Source organism: Cyprinodon variegatus, unplaced genomic scaffold (assembly GCF_000732505.1).
Source record: "Cyprinodon variegatus isolate N-32 unplaced genomic scaffold, C_variegatus-1.0 Scaffold395, whole genome shotgun sequence".
NCBI classification, from domain to species: Eukaryota; Metazoa; Chordata; class Actinopteri; order Cyprinodontiformes; family Cyprinodontidae; genus Cyprinodon; species Cyprinodon variegatus.
The window spans coordinates 509,504-534,049 of NW_015150848.1; the positions used below are offsets into that span (position 1 = coordinate 509,504).

Consider the following 24,546-nt stretch of genomic DNA (forward strand, 5'->3'; position numbering starts at 1 on the left):
CTCAGAAGGTATTCCCACAATCAAAAAACTAGCTGCAGTGAAGAACTACCAGAGGACACCTCCGTGTTGCCCAGTCCCATCCATTCAGTGCTCTTTTGTTCCACCTGTCACTGTGGATTAAGATTTCCTTGTAGGGTTTGGCTAAAATAAGCTTATCTCAGCCAAAGACCTATTGATGGACAAAAGCCCATTAAACCAGTTAAAAGAAAGCTATTATTCTACGTCATCACATCTGAGATCTCCATTCTTCAATCTAGCTCTCTTCAAGAGAAAATAACATTGTTTGGCAAATCACAAAAATAAACTTACAAGAAAAGCAAAGCCCTAAAAGTAGTTGCCCTAATAAATAAATAAAATGACTCAGACATTTGGGTTTTATTCAACTATCGAAAGAATCTTAGACTTATTCAGAGTTTGTTGGAGGTTCTGAAAATGATTGTAAGATTAATATTAAACTCTTTTAGAAAATGTATTCTGGAGTCCCTTCCCTCTCCTTTGTCCAGGCTAAATAGATCATGACTAAAGTCTTGGAGTATTTTAGTTACGGAGGATTTAGCAATTTGAATACTTTGAGTTTCTCGATACTGAATATAATGGTTTTGTTATACCTACGTACATAAAAAAGAATAGCCCATAAAAGGCCTTCTCATAATCCTATGCTGGTTTATGCTAAGGGATACAACAAATGAGGAACATCTGCCAGTTTTGAAAAAAATCATATCTTTATTCATAATAGTTATATGTCTATTCATGAGATATACAGTTGTTTGTTAAATCCTAATAAATCACTTTGTATCGACGAGAAGAAGGATGTAGACAAACACCAAGGCACTGTCATGAAAAACGTTACTAGACACAATAGACTGATGCACAAAACAATGGAACGTTGCTGTTCGGAGCAGTTTTCATTCCTGAAAAAGGAGTCATCATACCTGCTGATGTACCACGCTATGTTCTTCATGGCTGTGATGAGCTGAACTGCATATAACTCCCAGCACTTCTTTAGAGATCGGATACAATCCTTCATAGTCTGCAGTGAAGAATGACGCCATCTTTAATCACAACCGAGTCCATCTGTCGATGGTTGTTCCCTTTCTAACTGCTCTGTCTCTGTTCCAGTCCCTCTGTTCCAGCGTTTCGTTTGTTGTGGGGGGGGGGTTCTAATTTTCCATCCAACATCAAACCAGCATATCGACACGCTCATGGGCCGCCCAGCAGGGGGGCAGCTTGAACATGTTGGGCTGGCTGTTGTCCTTTTTGTCTAGTTGCAGATTAAGGCAACACATTTATTTAAAAAAAAAAATCGAAGAAAAAAACAACAAAGGGAAAAACCTGTTTTTTCGTCATTAATTTCAGCAAGGGTGGTCTAAAAAAACTTCAAAATGATTTTCCTTGAATGTCCTGAAATTACATGGTCTTAAGAATTTCTTTTTCTGTTTCTATTTGATTTTTGTCTTTATACAGACTGGATTTTTAGGTCTTTTTAACTGAAAGCACAACTGCACTGTAACCAAAATTATGATAATTTGGACCTTTGTCCAACATGAAAAACAATCATTTGTTACTTTAGTGTTGAAGTCTATGAATGAAAAAAAGTCAACTTATATCAAACTAATATGGCACAAAAACAATTAAATGACTCCAATTGAAGCATTTAAAGTGAGATCTTCTTTTTGTTTCTCTTAATATGTTTTATGTCTGAAAACCTAGACACACAACAGCAAATAATAAGATAAAGAAATGTTTGTAAATCACAGATTAAAGGATCCTGTAGCCCTTCCCTTGCTCTTATATTGTGATGCATCCTGTGGCTTGTTCCTGTGGCCTGCCTTGATTGGGTGTACCCCTGTTTGCTGCCCAGCAGTGTTGCTCAGGGTTGGGCAACTTTAGTTTATATCAAAGCCTGAGTTTTAGGAATTTTGGAAGAATGCAAGGACCAGATGCTTGTCAGCGTAATCAATTTGTAGTTATGGTCAACAAGAATGAGAAACAGCAACTAATTAGTAAAGATAACAACTAGTTCCAATTTTAAAAACAAAAATATAAATGCATTACAATTGACCAGAATTTGGAACATTTCTTGAAACACCAAAAATGTATATGTCATAGTTTATATGTTTCAAATTGTTCAAAATGTCTTGAATGAGATTGTGAAAACAGCTTGTTTAAATTGATTACTGCCGTAAAAAGAAGAGAGAAGGGCAACAAGGATTTTTTGTAAAGAGGGGGAGCAAAAAAAATATTCTTTTTGTATTGTAGCTTCATCAGCTGCTTACCTTTCAACTAAATTTCACACTTGGGTGTCGAGTTGTGACCAGGGTCAGGACTGCTTCTTACAATAACCAGTTTTTCTCTGCAAGCTGTTTCAGCAAAGACCATGTGGTGTCTGGTGATGTCAATCACATTCATAAATGTTTTATTCCTGGCACTCACATTTAAAAAAAAACATACAGAAATATCTGGAATCATAACTTGATAAGGGGAAAAAGTTTTTAAGAATGATTTGCACACATCATTATACCTACTTGGTTATTAGTTGATGCTATGACTTTTTTCTTATGCCGACGGACACAAATATTGAGTTTTTCTAACCAAATATATTTTCCAGAGTTATGTAGTGGGAACTGAGTTGTCATAATATCTTGTTTTGCTTTTATCAGAGGAAATGTGATGTACACGACATTACAGAAGTCCCTCAGAAACATTAAATACAAAATATTTTTATTATTTTCAAATGGAATTAAGTTGTGCTTGCAAAGTGGTATGTAAAGTGAAGAAGATAGATTATATATAATTTGATAAACCTTTTATAAATACAGATCTGAAAACTGGCCCATGCCTATGCCCTTTTGATAAATTAAATCCAGTATTATGCCTTTAAAACCATATGTGTCATTGCCGCATTTAATTTCCCTTTGTGGTTAATAAAGTATTTTCGAATTTAATTAAATTTATTTGAATTTAGAAATCACTATATTAGAGCATATTCTATACATACTAGGACTTCAGTGGAAAAGATGTCTATGACTTTAGGGAAGCTGAAGACATTTACAACTTTCACAACTGCTTCTCATGTACTCCAATAACATTTTTTTTTGGCAAAGGAGGCAAACAGAAAATTACAAAGAAAAAATCTGTTGGGTTAGTTAAAAGAAACACATGTAAATTGGTGGCATGCTATTAGATTATAATTATGTTTTATAACTCTGTCATGTAAAACCAATATATCTTATACTTGTCATAAGAATGTTGATATGTAATGTTGAAAAATTTTGAAACTTTGTAATCAAATTATATTTCTTTTATACATTTCTCCTACACTATCCATCTTCTACTGCCTTTCAATGAGGATCACAGCAGATCGGTGCCTTTCTTCAGCCTTTGGGTAAAAGGCAGGGTACACCTAGACAGGTTGCCATCCACCACAAGGCAACACTGAGACACACAACCATGCACACACTTACACACAAGCGCAAATTAAGCCTTGTTAACACGGCAGGCCTTAATGCTCAATGCTTTTTTGTGAAATCTGATTGTTTTGCATGCTCGTTCACACATCCAAATATATGCGACTTGTATGTGATCTCCTATGGGAACTACATTCATACAGCTTAACTGCCCGTGTACACAGGATGCAATGCCCTCACAAATAGCGAGCATTCGCTGTGTTTACAGAAGTACAGATGGATGGTAGTGCTGGAGCACAACTAGAGAACTTTATTTTCATTTCCAAATGGAGCCAGCGCATTAACAACACAGTCTTTTCAAGAAGATCAAAAAGAAAGACTGCTCTCCAAATTATCGTCCGCCATGGTTGTTTTTCTATCGGTTTCTGTGTTGCAAGATGCAGATTAGTGGTCTTTGTTGAGTGTTAATGATCTTTTGGTTGGATGAATGCAACCTGGCCGTTCAGAAACAGATTGCATTTAAAAAGATCAAATAGTGAGTTAGGACCACATAGCCAACTGACATTTGAAAACATCTGATGTGTGTTTCTCAGACTGTCATGAAAAGATCAGATACAGGTTACATATGGGCAAAAAAAAAATGGATTTAGGTCACTTCAGGCTTCAGTCTCATTGTAGCCTTAGAGATGCCAATAAACCTAACAATTATGTTTTTAGACTGTGGGAGGAACCCATTGTCTGAAGAGAAAAGTTAAAAAAAAAATGCAGGAGAACCTAGCCTAGGAATAAAACATGTGACCTTCTTCTTGTAAAGTAGTGCTTAAATACATTCCATGCAGCACTTTGTTTTTTCCTGACATTACTGGACTATCCAAGTACAGTAGTTGGTAAACTTGTTGGTTTACGGTCATGATTGAAGCATGTCAAATTCACAGAAAAGGATTTACAAACAATAGAACAGTGTTCCCTAGGAAGCTGAGAAGTGTTACAACAAAAGGCTTTCCCAATGGTGCTCTATCTGGTTGAGGTCAAGGCTCCGTGATGACCAGTCATGTTAATCCGCACCAGACTGCCATCCATGTCTTTTATGGATCTTTATTTTTTTGCACGTGTGCACAGTCATGTTTGAAAAGGAAGGGACCTGTTTAAAACTGTTTTCACAAAGTTGGGAGAATGGACTATTCTAAAAAATATGGTATGCTGAAGGAATGACTCTGAAACTACAGTAAGGGGCCAATCCCAGTTCAAGAAAAGTAATCCCAGATCATAATCACTCCTGAGAACATGTCTCCACTTCTCTGGAATGCAGTGGCGGCATGCTTTACACCCCTGCATCCAACACTTTGCATAGCCCTTGGAGATGTATGGCTTGGATGCAGCAGCTCAACCTTGGAAACGTTTTCCTTGAGCTCTCTTCTTACTGTTCTTGAACTAATCTGAAGGCCAGATAAAGTTTGTTGATTTGTACCGACTGATACTGCAGAAAGTTGGCTACCTCTTTCCAATATGACTTCAGCATTCGCTTTAGTTCAGCTTCTGTATAAAAGTGCCCAGACACCCTACGGAAAAAACTTATTTTTGTCTGCTTGTATCCGAGTTCTTTTGGTCATGATCCAGATTTCATGACCATAGGTGAGGGTAGTAGCATAGACTAACTGATAAATCAAGAGATTTGCATTTTCACCCAGCTCTATCTTTACCATGCCATACCGGTGCAGCGTCTGCATTAAAGAAGCAGCCACACCGATCTCTCCATTCTCCCATCACTCGTGACAATGACCCCAAGATAATTAATCTCTTCCATTGAAGGCAGGAGCTCTCCTTCAACCTGAAAGGAACAAGCCACCTTTTTCTGGTTGAGAACCATCTGAAGGTGCTAATTCTCATATTGGCTGCTTCAAACTCAGCTGCAAACTGCCCATGATGTAAGGTCTTGGCAGGAGGGAGCCAGCAGAACCACGTCATCTACAAAAACCAGGAATGAGATTCTCTGGTCCCCCAAACCAGACTCCTCCCGCCCTTGAAGTCTTGTCCATAAAGGTTATGAAAAGGACCAGTGACAGAGGGCAGTCCTGTTAGAGTCCAACTTGTATAGGGAACAAGTCAGACTTAGTGCCAGCAATGAGAACTAAACACCTGCTCTGAGGGACACAGTCTAAGGCCTTCTCAAGGTCCACAAAACAAATGAGGACCAGTTTGGCAAACTTCCATGCACCTATGAGAGCCCTTCAGAATGTAGAACTGGTCCACTGTTCCATGCCAGGGTGAAAGCCATACTGTTCCTCCTGATGCCAAGGTTCGGCAGTCAGCGGGACGCTCCACTGAAGGACCCCCATCATAGGCCTTCCCGAGGAAGCTCAGAAGTCTCATCCCCCTATTGTTGGAACCCACCCTCCTGCCCCCCTTCTAATGAAGGGAACCATCACCCTGGTCTGCCAGGGGCACCTGCCCAGACGTATAAACGATGTTGAAGAGGCGTGTCAGTGACAACAGCACGACAAAATCCAAATCTCTAAGATAGTCAGGGCGAACCTCATCCTCCCCTAAAACCTTGCCACCGTGGATATTTTTGACCATGTTAGTGACTTCACCCTGGGTGATGAACGAACCCAGCCTCAATCTTGTTGATGCAAAAGAGCGACATCGGTACTAAAGATAGTATTACTATTTTCCTTGTTTCTATTGACATATAAGTGGCATTGCATCTAATAAATGAGTTGTTTCTGCTTATTTAAGTCATAATATTAATTATATGTGAAGACCAGGACACCGTTTGATCTAAGCTGACACCCAACAGTTTTTAGATCAGTCACCTGATCTAAAGATTGGTGCTAAGTTAGATTTAACATTGCTGCATCTCTCATGGCATGTTTAGAGCCCAACATTATACACTTTCAACACATTTAGTTTTATTGTTCTGCGCTACCTACCCAAACACCAATTCTAGTTCTTCTGGTGGGATATTTTTATTCTTATATTGATCTGATGATGAGACATAGATAGTTGTCATTTGCATAGATAGTAGAGGAGTGGGAAAAAATAGTTTTGGCGATATATATCCAAATTTTCGGCTGCCCGGTATAATATCAATCTTTCAGTATCTAGTATCAAACAAAAATTTTTTTTACCTAAAACAATAAGGGAAAATGGGCAACCTCTGCACCGCCATTCTGGCAGATAGTGCTTGGGAGCTCGTTTGCTGTGAAGGGCAACATCATATCTGTGATTGAAGCAGTCACAGTGGAAGACGTTGACTGACTCAAACCACAAACAACATGGATATCAAAAAAATAATATATAAATAAATAAAGATAAATATAAATGATCAATATCTTCTAATGAACATATACAGCACTCGCTTTTTATCTATAAATTTAATTCTGACAGCAGGGAAAAATATCACAATATAGTTTCCAACTTCAGGCTAGATCAATTCAGAGTTTAGGATTTCAGTCTGAATTTGTTAAACCTGCTTTGTGAAACAGACCCATGGTCTGCACCCTGGATTTTTGAGGACTAATAAATTTGGCCAGGTAGTGCTTTAAGTACGGACTTTAGCAGAAAACACAAACCTGAGGTTGGTTCCCTGATTAGCATACTGGATGTTGTAATGTGGACCTACATAAAGAACCGTTTTCATTTCGGTTCTACATTCCTGTAGAACCTGAAAAAAATTTGGTTCAGTTTTTTCTTGTTTTACAGCAAACAAGTGCTTTGGGAGGATTAAACAACTTTGATGATCAAATTGAGTTTACTCAGAGTGAAAAACAGGAAAAAAGAAAGAATGATGGATGAGAACATTTTATTCTCCAGATTAAAAATGAATAATCATTCACTGACTTAAAAATTAACATGTTTAAACATTTCATTGTTCTTTCTGTATTTTATCTTTAAAATATTCATTTTTTTCGATATCTATTCCTGTTTTCCAGGTCTAATTCAGTTTATTATTTTTTTCTCAGAAATTTTTCTGACATCTGAATTCATTATTTCATTGAAATAGAAACCTGATTATTACCATACCTCTTCAAAATGCGATTGGGATCTAGCTCCCTCTGCTGGTGGAAACTCGTCACTTCTCATGTTCAGCATAAAATCAGTTTGCGGAAACAAAAACAAAAAAACAAGAATATATATTTTAATAAACCTGTTTTATAGTCTTAAACTTTTTATGTGTTTAATCTTTTATTCTGGGCAGATTCCTCCAGAAATAGCATTGAGTTTGATACTTTATAGAGTGGACCAAAGCCTCGAACTGAATGCCATTTCTGACTTTTTGAACCGATAAAGCTTCCTGGATGGGAAGCAAAATGTCTTTAAACTTGGAAACAAAGTCCAGTGGATTGTTGTTTTTTTGACAGGTGGTCAGGCAAGAGGTTATGAGTTTAATGCAAAGTAAGGCTTTAAAACAATATCACAAGCTTTGAATTTCACAGGAAAATGTTCAAATCCTCTAAAATTACAGACAGTAAGGTACAACAACTAAGGCACAACCGACTAAGGGGAGCGTTATAAACAGAGTGGGCAGAGAGGACCATGGGAAAAAAAAGGGGCTTATGGTTTAACCTAATAAATCAGGGGTGGAGGCATCAGGCTATAGAGATGTTATTCTTTATATAGCAGGGACAGAGGGTTAAACTCTGCAGTCTCGGAACTTTAACGTTCAGACAAAATTTGGCAGATTTGAATGGTCAGAAAAAAATATATATACAATTTAGAAGATGACACACAATAAAAGGAAAATCGAAAACACGTCAAAAATTTAGCATACTATTTTTTCATTTAACTTCTCCTAAAGCGGATTAGGGCCACTGAGAAAAACAAAACAAAAAAAAAAGTTAACCGATTTTTAAATTTTCTTATAGTATATGAAAAAAAAGTGAGAATTCTGACTTTTTTCTCCCAGTTCTGTTTTCTGACATCTACATTTTTTTTTCCCATTTTTCACTGTTTTCATGTTAGCGTCAAGCTGCAGCCATGTCTGTTTTAGAGATTAGCTCTTGTTTTAATCACCTTCTGCTCTTCCATTAGTGAAATAGAATCACAGGGGAACCTTCGAAAACGTAAAAAGTCACCTAATTCCCTCATTTTCCTCCAATGTGTAACTGGCCCTCCCAAACAACTCACATCTTTGTCAGAAGAAACTGAGTGCGCCACATCTCTTCCTTCATGGTGCCCATCTACATTAAGAACCAAAATTCTGAGATTAAGTCATAATTCTGAGGAAAAAAGTAAAAATTCTGACATTAAAGTCAGAATTCAGACTTTTCCCATATTAAACTGGAAAAAAAGAATTTAAAAATATGTTTTTTTCAGTGTCCCTAATCTTCTTTTGTAGACTTCTGCAGTGTTTCGGTTTTAAAAACAATAAGCAGTTTAGCGTCTCCTAGTGTTAATATTACCCTTTACAACTATTAAACTCTAATGGTGAAAAAGTTGAAATATTTCCTGCACACATGCCATTTAAAACATTTTGTTGCTGTGAACTGGTCTTTAGCAGAGCAATAGAGCTGCAAAATGGCAGAAGCGTGAAGCAATTGTAGCACAAAATTTGTCACTTAACCTGTTTATGTGTCACTGAGAAACGTGTTCCTTAGGAACATTAATTAGGGCAATGCTGAGGGATTTAGAGGGAGCCACCCTAAGGAGTGGCTCAATCAACAGGCTGAAAAACTGTTGTGGGAACAAACAGAAGAGCAGGGCATCAATAACAAAAACCATTGTACACAATGAGTTGCTTTATTAAAAATCTCTGGTTTCGACATCAATTGCAGTGTAAAATTGCACATGACACACCACCACAGGAACAAATTACATCTCTCAGATATGCAGCCGATTATGGTTCTAGTCTTTATCAGTTTGAATTACACAGATGATAGATGTACTTGGCTCAATCTCATATAAAGTTTAAATCCATTTTAGCCAATAAAAAAAAAATACCCTTAAACAATTACTATCTCAGAGGAAAGAAAAAAAAATGCACTGAATGCTGCAATGACTTCAGTAGTTTTACTTCCTACTTTTCTTTTGCTTCTGCTTTGTATAATTTTGTATGCCAATAATTACATGCAAGACAAAAACCAAACGAAACAAAAGAAAATCCTACATTTAATTAACGTATATTAGATATTTAGAGCATTGAGGCAAAAGGTAAATAAGCAAACTCCCTCACACCAGTTTGAGACAGTTTCTCCTAATCCATGTTCCTATATGTGGAGCTCCAGGCTTGCATGCATCATACCATAACCTTTTAGATTTAAAGTTATAGCAATCATTAACAGCCTGAGGGACCCATAGGAGCAGGGAGAGGAGCCAACTGACAGAGATGTCACAGAAAGCGGTCAATGAAGCTCATCCTGGCTGGATGCTGCCGATGTTGGAGCAGATCAGAGGAAGAGCTACATGATGACGCACGGGGCACGGGATTTGGTGATCTTCTCCAAAGGTTTCCCCTCACGGGCTTTCTGGATGGTACCCAAAATCTACGATAGGTACAAAAATAACATCAACTGCACTGCTGGAGTTACTGAACATATTGCTTTAGGTTCATTAAATACTTACGTCGTCCTCATATGGGAAGCCACCTGTCTCAAGCTTGGAAAAGACGAGCTGATCGTTAATTTCTATTTCGAAGCTGCCTGTATTTTAAGAGGGGAAAAGTGCGTAAAGGAATCGGATAATGAAAGGAAGTCAAATACAGATCAAATATTAAATAGTTTCGTTGTATGACTTGCAATTTACCCCTTCTTCCCACAAAGCCAGACACTTCCGCTTCGGGAAACTCGCTCTTCACTACGTTAGCGAGCTCCCGATAGCGGGGCTCGTATCCTCATCCGCCACTACAGACAGCAGAGGAGAAGACATGGGGGGTTTAGAAGAAAACACACATTTAGCACAAATTCGTCTTGGCTATAAGCTAACAACTATGCTAAACAACAGCACGACACCACTTAAAAGTAGACAAAAGCAAAAAAAAACAGAACAAGGGTTAAATAAATCTTGAAGAGAGCTTTAAAAACGATAAAAGGCAGTTACCAGTACTCGACTCGAATCTTCACCCCCATTTTCTTTGCACTTTTAGCGGCTTGTATCTCGTCCAAAACACCGCTAGCTTTTGTAACAGAGGGGGGTTGTATAAATGTGTGGTAGTGAGGGGCGGGGCTTATGTCACGTGACGGATTACGTTACGTTCCTCTGAAAACAATAAAAGCAAGCGACACATTCGATACTTTTCATTTTTACAGAATCTACACGTATCATTAAGTTCTAACACATTTATTTATGAAGTCAAAAGCACTATATAGTTTGAGAAATTATTTATGAATTAGTTAACAGAATTTATATGTGATATAGATCACCTGCAATAAAAAAACTCACAACTGGATATAGTTTTTTTTATTATTATCTATGAATAATTTTTATGACATTTAATTATTTAATTCATAATTTTAAATGTATTTTTAATAATTAATGGGATTGTTTATTATTTAATTGTACATTTGACAATGTAAATCATGTATTAGGTATATATAAATAAATAAATACATGTAAGATCTTCTAATTTTATTGCACATTTATTTCATAGCATATTCATATTTATGTATTTTATTATCTAATTCCCCCCTTCATATAGGGATCAATGATAATGAAGGCTCCTGCTTTGGAAACCATTGGGTTGCTGTTGTTAGGATCACTGACCCCTGCCTCTGTATCAGTTCTTTTGCCGTTGATAATTGATTTTCTTCCTGGACTGCCCTGTTTTTTCTCTATCTAATTTCTCATCTAGTTTGGCCAGTTCTTTTTTTCTTCCTTGTAGAAGAAAATAATCGTTAACATCACTTCTAAGATTGTTTATCTGGATAGAAGTTCAAGGTTTTGCATTTAAGTCACGACAGAAGTTTGGAGCTCACAGAGCAAGTTCTTCCACATATTTGCCTTGCAACGTGGCACACTTTTGGGACCTTAAATGAATTCCTTTCAACAATGCCTTTCTTCTTGCTCCTCTCCTGAAATGGAACATTCGTAGAGAGCACAGAAATGTTTTATCCTCTTGAATAATTTTATAAAAAAATAAACTGAGCTATACTTTCAACACAATAAATTTCATGTGGTTAGCTGATTCCTGTAGTGGTGAAATTTTTATAAATGATAACTACACAAGAATTATTCTACATGTTTTAAGGCATTTTTTCCGCATTTCATCCCTAAATATATAACTGATTTTAATCGGTTAAATATATCTAAATGCAGCAGACCAATTCCTGTGATGCATAACACAGTGAGGTTTTTCAAGGTGTGCTTAACAACAACTCCCTGTTCTCTTACGGCAGTCAGTGTCTACCACAGATAATCGAAGCTTTCAGTTACCTTAGAGTTCCCTATGTATTTGCACATTTTCAAATCAACCTATTTGCATGTTGCAAATCTCAATAATGCTGCAGAGCAGGACAATCATTTACAGAGATTTTATCTACCTGCACAAACCCAAATAAGTTGTTGTAAACAACGAACCCTTGTTGCCCTTATTAAGAGCTCTTAACAACAGCCTGACTGTGACTTCGGTATGTTTTATAAGTTTACTTCTTATGTTTGAAGCACCTGTGCTGCTCTAAAACTGATCACTGTAGGTACAAAACATAGCTCCTGTGCTCTGCCTTCTCAATTTCATCCATTACATCTACGGTTTCAAGGACAGTACTGTCATATTATCTTGATACAGGAGCTGTGAAACGCAATTATGAAGCTTACCGTCACAAACCAGACAATAAGAGGAGTTGTTCTGGTCTTCCTCATATCAAATGACAAAAAAAGGGACAGAGATGTGCAATATGTTGTTTGTGCTCTCTTATTAAAAAATAATATGTTTATTCAGGCATACTGGGCAGTTTTTGAGCATGAACGTCCCATTTAGGGGAGTGTCCCAATGTTTCATTTGGATTAATGTCTCAGCCTGAAAAATACATATTTAATTAAAATTTGAAGATATGAAGCAGTGGACTGTCTGATGTGCTTTAGCCGATGTTCTGCTACAAAAGGCTTAGTACAACATATCTCTGAGTCCCCCATATGTCCTCAGTAGAGGACAAGCAAAACCAAGATTTTCCATGACTGCGCTAATAGTCCAGATTGACAAGGACAATAAAACTTTGACCCAAATTAAATGTAACAGAACCAACTATAGAAAAAAAAATATTTCTTTTTATTTAGGAATCTGTTTAACCAATGTTGCCCTAAATGGGTTCCTAGAGATGCAGATAGACGCAGTTTTTGTTAGAAAAGGTCATCTATTCCCCAGACTGGGTTCTCCTGTTCTGTGTTCTTTAAATCGATTGGCTATGAAACTTACAATAAACTGTTTATATAGATGCATAAAGTACATTATAGATAACAATCTTTAACCCCCCCCTCCCAAAAGTGCTGGAAAAGAATCCTAAATTCTGAGAATTAATTAAGAGCGCAGTGAGTTGAACTAAGGATTTTTCACTGAAATGATGAAAGTAGTAATTTTTCCCTATTTTAGTGACCTAATTAATTGATTTCTCATATGGACTAAATATAAAAATATAACATTAATGACTCCTGAAAAACTTTAAACTCTTTTACTTTACAGAATAAATGTTGTGGCTGTTAGATTATAGGCTATATGCAAAGGGAGATGCCTCCTTCCTTGGTAGTTTAGTTCAATCAGTGAGATTGAAATAGAGCTAGAGTGGAACAAGCAAGAAACAAACGGGGTATAAGGTAACAGGTAGTAAAGCGAATAAAGTGTCCGGTCCAGTCTGACTTATTACATTTTTTGAAGTTCAGGTATTAATGAAGTGCAGTTGTTTCATGGTTGAAGCACAATGGACATTGTGAGTATTGTAGAGACATGTGATGGTTCAGAAACATTGGTCACAAGTAGTCCTGCTGTCACGAGTCTGTCTAAAGGCAATTTGCTTACATTAGTGTAGAAAAAGGCATCAGTTGTAATAAGTATTTATCATGCGTCATAGTAGCTGTCTTTTTTTGCTATATATTTTTACTGTATGTTTATCTTATTAAAGCACATAAATTGTAAGGAGCACCAAAAGGAAAATAGAACAATCAGGAATTTTCTTTTGTTATTATGGACCATATAAATGTAACTGTTTCAGGAATTGCATCTGATGAAACTTATTTCATAACATAAATAATTTCCGTCTTTTCAAAGTAGAGTCAATTCCATATTAAAGCTATTCCATGACACAAAATGGCACCAGTTATTAATTAAGATAAAAATTACATAGTAGTGATATATCTCAGAAGCACAGATGCTTCAGTAATGACTGGTCTATCACAGAAAGTCAGATATGCATGAAAAAAAATCATTGAAATTAAATAAACACAAATCCATTTGTCAAAAGGATATTGAATGTCTTTATCTTTAAATGCTTGTTTTCTTGACTATAATTGAACTTTCACTGACTATTCTAAAACTTAGCTTGAATGTGATTCTGTTGAAAAGTATCGCCTAAAGTAGATCAAATTTACAAATATAACATTATTTATTTATGAATTTTTAATTTCAACGAGGAGGTTATATTTTCATCTATGTTGGTTTGTCTGTTTTCACAATAACTGAAAAATAGTTATGAATGGATTTTGCTGAAATTTTCAGAGAAGGTGGATATTGTGACTGGCAATAAATTATAATTTTTTTGGTGATGATCTGGATCACCATCAGGATCCAGGAATGTTTTTCAAAGATTCTGTGAATACAGGTTTTAACTTAGGTGGAGGCCACAATATATCGGGGGAATGAGCTACTTGGGGGAGGTCTCTGCTTTCTGAAAGCTTTTCTTTTCATTTTTTTTTTTTTTTACCAACAACTGTGACATCACATGGAGGAAAGCATGCACACTCGTGACTTTCATGACATGGCTTTCTTTGTGAGTCAGGGCAATTTGAAATAACCATTGAATTACTTTAGTTTACTGAGCAGTTATGTTAATTGATCATTTCTGTCAACCAGTCAATGTTTTTCTTTATTAAGCATTAAAAGGTATAAAAATCAAGCAAAAAGTAAAAGCAGAACTTAAGGAAAATTGCAGCTGAAACCAGATACCTAGAAACAGTAACCTGTACTGTATAACAGGACATAAAACCTTATATGATCTGAAGTTAATTTACCAGTTTCAGCTCATTTAGGTTTAGTGTATTTGTTGTATCTACTACACACCTGCATGAGAGAAGGAATTTTTTTTTTTGCTTACTTTTTTGTAAAATTTAACAGTTTAAACATACAAATAAAACTAAAACACACTCATTTCTAGTGTGACATAGTAAAAAAATTGTGAAAAAAGAGTGGACGTCGACTGCATACAAGGATACCTGATGGGGCCAGAATTGTCTATTCAAATATACACAAGAATAAACACTAGTAGAAGTACAGTTAAAGGTGCTGTAGGAGATCTTGGAAAAAAATTTCAGCAAGCTATATTTTTGAACATACAGTACACAACCGTGCCTCTCCCTTCAGACCACCCCTCGAAATCATACCTTCAAAACACATGAATGCACACGCTGTCTGCAGCGCGTCTAGAGCAGCAGGAGCAGTGCTAAAGATGTTCACTTCTCTGAAACAGTTTATTAACACCTAAATTAACTAACAATGCCAAAATCTGCCGGCAAAACATGTTCGCTTTTATTATCCTGGTCCCTGCAGTTTGGATTACATACATGAAAAACGCCTTCCAGCTGGTTGCCTCCGCCGCGCCAATCCACGAAGAGGCGACCGGGCCAGAGGCTGCTGTTGAATGGGATTCCTAGTGACAACGCACCGCCGGTAAACGGGGGTCTGAGCTGCTCCGACAGAAATTATATTTTTGAAGGCAGGATGGTAATCTGGATGAACTGACTGCACAGGTGATGTTTTAAGGTGGACTTTCTTGCTTCAAAATAGATTCAAACTTATTTTACCCACTGATCACAGCTAATATAGCTGCCGTTGTTACAGGCAAAGAAAGGATAGGGTAGTTCCACCCAATGCGCATCAGACCCATAGCAGGGACTATTTATTTTAATTTCAGTTCCAAACCTTGTATTTCACTGCTTGCTAAGTGGCTGTGTGGAGATCTTTAAGCCACATGGTAAAAAATACATCAGAAAAGATCTCTTACTGCACCTTTAACATAATTATTCAGGATGAAGATTACTTCTTTCTCCCATCGTTGAGGGGTGAAAGTTGTAAATCAACCAAAGAATAAAATAAAATGGTTTGATGAGAGAGAGTTTAGCTTTGCAGGAAGCAATCTATAATGAAATACACAAAAAATGATAAACTACTTGAGAACACCTAGAGAACTAATAATAAACGAATGGGTAGTTAACTTGTTCTTGCCGAGGCACACCCAGCTCAGCCTTAATATGAGTCTACTGCTGAGTTCACTGGAAAACATCGAATAACTAATCAGGAACTACTGGGTAGTAACTAAAGAAATCAAATAGTAATTAATAAAGAACTTACAGGTAGTTAACCAATAGGCTACGTATTAGGGACTACTGTTTCGTTACTACAAAATTATTGTAGAAATTTTCAGTGTGGGTTCTGAATAAACCCTAAACCTTTCAATTCAGCTTATGAAAAACTACGTTAATGAGAGCCAAATTATTGCCTAGCTATTATTTTATGGACTTTGTGACTTAAGCATCATGTCAAATGGTTACTAAGGAACTAATTAATTAACTAATTAATACCTGACCATAACTAATCTTTTTGTACACCCTTGAGTAACTTGAAACAGTCCATTAGATTGTGATTAGTTTCATTGTGTTTCCCAGGTAACTAAGCAGTAGTCCTGTCTGGGATAGATTTGCCCTGTAAGTACTGGTTAACTACCCATTAGTTCCTGATTATTTGTATAAGTGTAGTAGTTAATCTAGCAGTTAATCAAAATTACCTTATTGCAAATGTTTTGCACACTAAATCAACTCCTATTCCAACATAGGCGATGAGTTCACTTATCAAGGAAAAGAACATTACTACCGAATCAAAATAAAAAACAAAAAATAAGTTAACAGATGTGGGGTTGTTTTACCACACAATAGACCACAGCACTTCCTAAAACCTGTGTTACTGTGAGGAAAGAACATTATGTTGAACTATTAAAGCAGAACACTTTTGCCAGGAAGTTAGAGTTTGACACGTGTCTTCCTTGTCAACATTGAGCCTAATGTTACCATCAATAAGGTATCACAGTACAGTAAAGTGAAAGTATTTGAGTGGCCATCACAATGTCCTAATTTAACAAAATTCGATTAGAGTTGATTCATTTCAATCAATTCAGTTAAACTACTTTCAGTTCAATTTAACCCAATTCAAACATATTTTATTGATCCAAAAAGGAAATTAACCTAACTGTAAGTGTCAGTGAAATGATTTATTTCTTGGAAAAATGTATGTTTATTTCTAATGTATTTTATGTTGTTTGGTTCACGTTTTGGGAATGTGTAAAATGATTGCATTATTTTTTTTGTGTTGAGCTATTTTTTGTTGAAAGTTATCGCGAGATTTGCATATGTGAAAAGCAACGCGACTTGAATAAACATAGAAGGAGCAGAAGCTTGGAACAGAGCTATGTGGAACAGCCTTGTGTTTACTGTAGCTGTCAAGAGTGGATTTGTCTTCTATTTCTGTAGTTTTCACGGCGTTTAATAAAGAGCCCGTCTAAAGGAAGCTGTGCCGGTGTTGTCACTTTGGAATTACACTAACAGTTACTGATATGTTTTTTGCTTTTTTAACCAGTTGTTGAAAAAATGTCATAAAAAAAGAAACTCTGATCCACAAATGGTGGAACCAAGGCTCTCCCAAAAAGAGAGATTTCATTTTGTCATTTTGTACACACAAGTGTATATGTGTTTACCTCTGCACTTTGACTGGAAAGTTCTAAAACATCAATATTGATCTTGTTATACTAAGATAAATCTGACCACTGTCCTGGTGGAACCTTAAATACTCCAGTCTCAGCTTATAGAAAAATAAAAATAATCATGAACTCCAACATTTCTGATAAAATCTCTTGATTAAACAAGTGACAAAAAAAACTCAGCTACAGTAAGCTACTATGTACATATGCATGTATGAGAGTCTGGAAGGTGATGCCATTGTCCCAAAGTACATTGGATGGCAGGATTGCATCTCCCTGTGGGGTTGTCTTGTGATGGTCTTGTGAGAGGGGGGTTTGCACTGGTTGGAGAAGAGAGACATTTTTCTCAACCAATTGTTAAAGTTAACCAGCCTGAACTTTGCTCCTCAATGTCCAAAAACAATATAATGGCCTATGGTATAACACCTGTGTGTAGTGTCAACTTATGCATCTTTTAACTCTGTCAGATCTCTCTTTTTTCCATTTTAAGAATAACCATCACCACGTGATAAGTTCAGGATAACGTACACATAGGATTTAGTAAAATACCTTATTCCACATGTTTGATTTATCCCTTAAATGACAAAACACAAATTAACATCCAATGGCTTTTGGTTTTCTTTGCTGTTTCCTTATAGGGTAAGAATTGGGGAGACCATGGTTAATAGATTTCTAAGCTTTGGAACTCTGCAAGTTAATGCTCTCCTTGTCTTGAATTTATAACATCTCGTCTAGAAATAATCAATATTCTTCTATATCACTGCCGGGTACTGTTAACACTAATCAATAAAACTTATAATTTGGCATCAAGTTTTATAGGGTAAGAAGAATTAAAAAAGCTTAGAATGCATTAATTATGTCAAAAACACAATAGATTGTGATCTTCATTAAATTAACTGCCTTGTTGTAACATCGCTAAAGTCTCTATGGCAAATATATTTCCATCTTTAAAAATCCACATCAGAAAATATTCAAACGCAAATGATGAGATTTGATAATCAAGAAACAGGAAGACAAACCAAGAAAAAAAACTTATTGGGTAGCAATGATTTCTAATCTCTCATCTCAGAGTCTCAAAGCCTTGTCTATCTATAGTCATGAGGTGTGACTGATTAGAGATGACCTTCGGACTCATAAAATCAGAAATAGCCCCACCTTTTGTAGTCACTCGTTCAGTTGCAGACTCTGCATTTTAAATGGAGCACACGGAAACACAGAGGAGACATGTAAATGGGTGACTTTTTAGTTTAACGAAAAAATCAGAGATGGCACAACGCAGACTTTCAGAATGTAAGTAATCACTTTGGTAACCAGCCCACTCCAGCTTACCTTAGAAGTGCTGCCTTCTATCTTTACCTAAATAATTTCTGAAGATGATTTGTGTTGTTTGCTTTGTTAGGGGATGGTTCAGGTACATCAAAGTTAAATATCGTTCTTCTTGGAGGAAGAAACTCTGGAAAGAACTCTTTGGGAAACCTGATCCTTGGCAAGGAGGAGTTTGTAACCAAAGAGAGGACTTCTTCTACCCGAAGGTTGGGAGTTGTGGCCAGACACTGGCTCACAGTGGTGGACACTCCAGGGTGGTGGTGCGACTCAAGTGCTCAGGAAACCACAAATCTTGTGAAGAGGGAGATCATAACAAGCGTCTCATTGTGCCCCCCAGGCCCTCATGTATTTCTGATCACAGTGAAGGCAAGCTCAATCTTCTCAGAGAGGCGGAGGAGAGCTGTTGAAGAGCATGTGGCCCTGCTGGGTGATGGGGTGTGGGATCACAGCATCGTCATCTTCACCTTTGCTTACAAGTTTCAGCCCACACAAACAAAGGAGTGCATAGAAAGAGGAGGGAAAGCCCTCCGCTGGCTCATTGAGAAGTGTGGTCAGAGATGCCATGGTGTTGTCCTAAACGAAAATACAGACATAAGAGAGTTGCTGGTGAAGATACGGAAACTCGTTTCGGAAAATGGAAACAGAGTGTTTGAGATGAAGGAAGACCTTTTAAGGCTGACAACAGAAGAGAGCAGAGGTGTGGCTGAGAAGGCTCAGCTGAGATTTTTAAAAATGAAACGACAAAGATCTCTTATGCGAGGTGAGTAAAACTCTCGAAAAGCCTGAAAATCATTTGCAATTTTTGTTTTATGTTTTATAAAACAATGCTAATGCTAAGACTCACCTGCCTGGCTGTGTGTTTCCTGGATGGAGCCGCCTTTTACAGTTCCTTTTGTATCTCTGCTTCTTTCTACTGTATATGTCAGCTTCTGCCTCCTCGAACCCCAGTTGGCCTCGGCAGATGGCCGCTCACACTGAGCCTGGTTCTGCTGGAGCTTTCTTCCTTTTAAAAAGGAGTTTTTCCTCTCCACTGTCGCTACAAGCATGCTTAGTGTGAGGGATTGCCTTCGAGTCAATGAGTCGATGCAATCAACTGGTTTTCTTAGATAGAAAACTTTGAATTAGTTTGACTGTATGATCTGGATGAAATGTAAAGGACCTTGAGATGACGTGTTGTGAATTGGCGCTGTATAAATTGTAATATATGGATTGAATTGAATTACATACCTGGCAATGGAGCATCAATGTCCATCATATCATTTGAAGGGGTTGGTTAACATCTTGTTTTAAACCACTGTAGGCAGAGTTTATTTTCCTCCTTCGGTATATCAAGCGCATCTATCTATTCTATTCAGGTTTTTTATTTCATGGAAAACTATACAAAAAGAACAGTTAATTTTCTATTTGCGAGCTCCTATCCAGAAAGGCCAGAAATAGACTTTGCAATAATCATAAAATATAAGAATAACAAAACAATCAGTGTTGCAGAAAGAAGGATTCCTGTGCCTCCCATGGTTGAGACATGTCAGTTTTCTAAACAGATAACTGAGCTAATGTTTAGCTATGAATGTTTCATTTTATTTAGCTTTAACAACTCACTCAAAATAAACCTAAAATTACAGCCTAAGGCTGTACCACATAGCTTTTTAGTGCCAACTTCCATGTTTTGATTTTTCCAACATGTAATATAAATTGTCTATTTAATCAGAAGTGGGATTTAGCAAAAACTTTAAATGTGAACGTGTGTTTTTCTTAACCAAGGATTTGAAACAGATACTGCCTGCCTTTCTGTTTTTTATTTTATTTTATTTTTTTACAGTAAATACACACAGAATGTCATTTATAGTATTGGTGCTTTACAGAAAGCGATCAATTATCTATATTCTGGAATTTTGACGAAATATTCAATGCGAAAATCTGTATGAACTAATCCTCCTGCCCCCCTTTGTGCTTATAGAGAAGTCTAGGCCCATCACAACCATCCGCCTTGTGCTGCTTGGAGCAAAAGGTTCAGGAAAAACTTCAGCACTGAACACAATCCTTTGCAGAGAGAATGGCAAGATACCTGGCAGAACAACTCAGTGCTGTGTGGGAGATGGTGTGGTGTTTGGAAGACAGGTGACCATTGTTGACACACCAGGCTGGTGGATGAACTACTTCTGTATCGAGACCCCACTCTTCGATCGGAGAGAAATGGTGCTTAGCTTGTCTCTCTGTCCTCCGGGGCCTCAGGTCTTTCTGCTGGTGATTCGTGCAGACCGGGCATTCACTGAGACCTACAGGAGAGCAGTACAGGAGCACCTCGAGCTCATCAGTGAGAGGATTTGGAGTCGTGTAATCCTGCTGTTCAGTTTCGGGGACTGGCTGGGAGGCGCCACGACTGAGAAGTTCATTGAAAGCGAGGGGGAGCCTCTGCGGTGGCTCGTGGAAAAATGTTCCAACAGGTATCAAGTTTTCAATAACAAAACTAAAGGAGATGGATTTCAAGTCAGAGAACTTATTGGGAAGATCGAAGAAACAATTTCTGGCTGCAATGGAAGCTGGCATTATGAAATCGAGAAGAAATGGCTGGAGAATTTGATGAGGAAGATGAGAAAAGAGACGGAGGAAGCCAATGAACGACTGAGAAGGAAAGAGAGACAGAGACTGGTGGCAAAGTCGGGTCTGGGTGAGTTGGGTACATCTGATAAATGTTTTTTGTTTAGTTTGTTAGTTTTCTAATGTAATACATAATTTTTTACATTGACAGAGAAACTCATCCCTCTGCAAGAACTTAGAATTGCACTGGTTGGTGGCAGAAAAGGAGGCAAAAGCTCATGTGGAAACACCATCCTCAGCAGAGATGGCTTTGCCACAAACACTCCAACTGTCTCCTGCACTGAAGATCAATGCAAAATCAATGGCAAGACAGTGTCAGTATTAGACACTCCAGGATCCTTCCCCATCCCCTCAGAATTCCTGAAGACTCCTTCAGTCATCTTGGTGGTTGTCAATGTGAGCTCCTCATTCAGGGATCTTCACCAAGAAGAAATTGAGAAACAGATGGATGCAGAAGGAAATCAGGTTTGGAGCAGAGCGATGGTGGTGTTCAGTCATGGTGACTGGTTAGGAGACACCAGCATCGAACGACGCATTGAGAGTGAAGGAGAAACTCTGCGGAGGCTTGTAGAGCACTGCGGGAACAGGTACCATGTTATGGACAATAAGAACCAGGGGGATGGAGCTCAGGTCAAGGAGCTCATTGACCTAGTGGAGGAGATGTTGGCCACTCAGAGGCTGGCCGATCTTGATAAAGGTGATCTCATGTGGAAGACAGTTTGTTCAGCAGAGGATCGACAGACTGATGCAATGTTGCGAAAAAGGAATCCCACGAAACGGACAAGCAGAAGACAGCGGCTGTCACTTGACGGTGAGTGAATTAATGATCTTATGCTTTTCTCCACAGAGACAGATGTAAGCAATTAAAATGGACATACACTATAAGACGTTTCAATCCTATGACATTTGTTTTGGTTGAGCCAAGTTTCAGCCTCATTGTAGGAGGGTTGATTAGCCTATAGCGACCACCAGCCCATCAGGAATTTAAACTCAGTCGACCCTTGAAAGAATTTAAAAGCGTATCTTACTGTTGAAGCAGAGCTATTAGGGTCTTTGTGATGATTAACCATTACCTTGTTCATTACACATATGCAAACAAGGGAATTCTTCTTCTTCTCTGCCTTTACTCCCAAGTATTGACGAGTCCAACAAGCGCTAGTCTCTCAAGTGAGCTGAGTCCGTATGTGGATTTTGGACATAACGTCTGAGCAGTGTCATTGTATCAGCGCATCGGGCTGTACAGTGTAAGAGCAGAAATCATGAACTGTGTACTTTTAAAAGTTACTGTTTGCTTTTACAGTTTGAGCTGTAGCTAAATACAATAATTGAACATTTCATACAGTGTGTGTCCCACCTTTACATGGGTTCCCTAGACAGATGCTTAAATTATTTATCTAACCTACATTTCAATTTTTGAAGGAAAAACTAATTTTTCGGACATTTACGTATATACAATAGCTCCTAAATTTTAACATGTGGTATGTGTCAAAAACTAAACACCCTTTCAAATATTTTTTAAGTAATTTCAAATACTCGATAACCTATTAAATTGACATTAAAAACAATGACAAGCAATAATTTAACTGCAAATATCATCAAAGCACTTTTGGGTATCCTGTCTTAAATTGATTTTAAATATTTTCTTTTTCAAAGGTATGTATGTGGTTTTTGAAAAGTCTCTCATTGTAATTTTTTTTAATTATTTATCAAAAGAATATTGAACATATTTTTCAGAAGTAGTTTTCAGCTTTGAGTAAAAAAAGAACGGATCTCATTACACTGTCTTTAAATTAAAACCATTTTACCTAATAAATGATAAAAGGGATTTAAATATTTTTTTCCATTTCACTTAAAACAAATAATGGCCAGCATGGTTATTGGCTGATCATTTTTTTGTTGTAATAATTATTTTAAACAAAAGCAGGCTCATATATAATAATCTCTTTAAACTGATTAGAGATTAAGCTTAAACTCTAAATAAAGTAAACTAAAAGTATGTATAAAGGGAAACTTCAAGACATATCAGCAGTCATTTGAAAATATCAGTTTTTATTGTATCTAATATGAACAAGATTTTCTTTTGGTAAAACAATGTCAGTAGAGAGAAGTATTTACACAGAAAGAAATCATTAAATATATTCTTACTAATGCTACTTATGAGGAATACTTTACACATCATACTAGGTCTCTGGTGCAGCTGGTACAGTAGCTGCTTCTCTAAACCATAAGCAAATTAATTTCTTACAATGTCTGTTAACAGCTGACAGAGCTTGTTGCATTTATAACATCAGATCATGTTGTTTTTTTTGTTTGTTTTTTAGTGACTGATTCTGCATCCTTGACATCATATCCAGAGGAATCAGATGCAACACAAGCAGTGGCTTTACCAGAAAGAAGAGTGAGAAGGCAATCAGGATATATGCGTTTGGACACTAACAGCTTGGTGTTTGTGTCTGTGCTGAAACAAGGACGGAGCTGGTCAACAATAGATCTGCCTTTAAGGTTCCCTTCTCCATGTAGCCACATGACTTCACCCAGACGTCAAACAATGCTTCTGGTTTCATGTCAGAGTCAGCCCAGCGTTTTCTCGGAGGAAGATTTCATTAGTGTCCATTCTCTCTGCCATCCTGCTCTCAGAGAACGTACTCTCCGCAGGATTTCTGAGTCCGGAGGCCTGCAGGCTCTTATCGATCAGTGGGGCCACAGCAGCCTGGGTGAGCTAGAGGCCTTCATTGACTCTTACTTTGAGATGGTGTGGGAACAAACCATGGGATCATTTCAGCCTTCTGAATCCGACCCTCCGGCCACAGAGCAGGAGGCTGTCATTAGGGGTGTTGGAGAAGAGGATCTGCTCTTATCCATTGACAGGAAGCTTACAAGGCTGGAGCTCCTGGAGGAGATCCAGAAGGATTTGGCTGAACTGAAAGGGAATCTGGCGTGTAGCTGGGCGGCCATACAAGACCTCAGAGACAAAAGTAAAAAGGACATTGATTAGGGCATTTCTGAAAAAGTTGTAAATGTAATTTCATGTAAATATATTGATTTCATAGAGTATGTACATTTTGAATAGAAAAAGTTATAGAAGTTTGTTCATATGCCACAAGATGGCGCTATTGCCCAGCAAAACATTTTATGCAAACAGTTTGCTGATCTCAACAAACTGTTTTTTTTCACAGCCTTGCATGTTTTTATTGTGTGGTTAAGACATGATCTGATTTATGAGATATAAATGAGTTCCTTTTTATGAAATAAACAACTACATGATGATTACGTGTCTAATGAATGTGAATCACCTAAACATGATATAAAAATGTGCTCAGTTAGCTTCA

The 24,546-nt window shown here is 37.3% G+C and overlaps 2 protein-coding genes across 2 annotated transcripts; one reads left to right on the forward strand and one right to left on the reverse strand.

The window, feature by feature from the left end:
* Nucleotides 1-9,127: 9,127 nt before the first annotated feature.
* mien1 (migration and invasion enhancer 1) lies at nucleotides 9,128-10,572 on the reverse strand. Its single transcript, XM_015387450.1, has 4 exons — nucleotides 10,443-10,572; nucleotides 10,149-10,246; nucleotides 9,969-10,045; nucleotides 9,128-9,889 (listed from the first exon to the last, which is right to left on the reverse strand). Exons 1-4 carry the CDS (start codon nucleotides 10,469-10,471, stop codon nucleotides 9,806-9,808), a joined length of 288 nt encoding a protein of 95 aa, XP_015242936.1. The 5' UTR covers nucleotides 10,472-10,572; the 3' UTR covers nucleotides 9,128-9,805.
* Nucleotides 10,573-18,486: 7,914 nt separating this feature from the next.
* LOC107092798 (GTPase IMAP family member 8-like) lies at nucleotides 18,487-24,322 on the forward strand. The gene is made up of 5 exons (XM_015387455.1): nucleotides 18,487-18,583; nucleotides 18,693-19,379; nucleotides 20,577-21,287; nucleotides 21,369-22,028; nucleotides 23,539-24,322. Exons 1-5 carry the CDS (start codon nucleotides 18,559-18,561, stop codon nucleotides 24,210-24,212), a joined length of 2,757 nt encoding a protein of 918 aa, XP_015242941.1. The 5' UTR covers nucleotides 18,487-18,558; the 3' UTR covers nucleotides 24,213-24,322.
* Nucleotides 24,323-24,546: the final 224 nt, after the last annotated feature.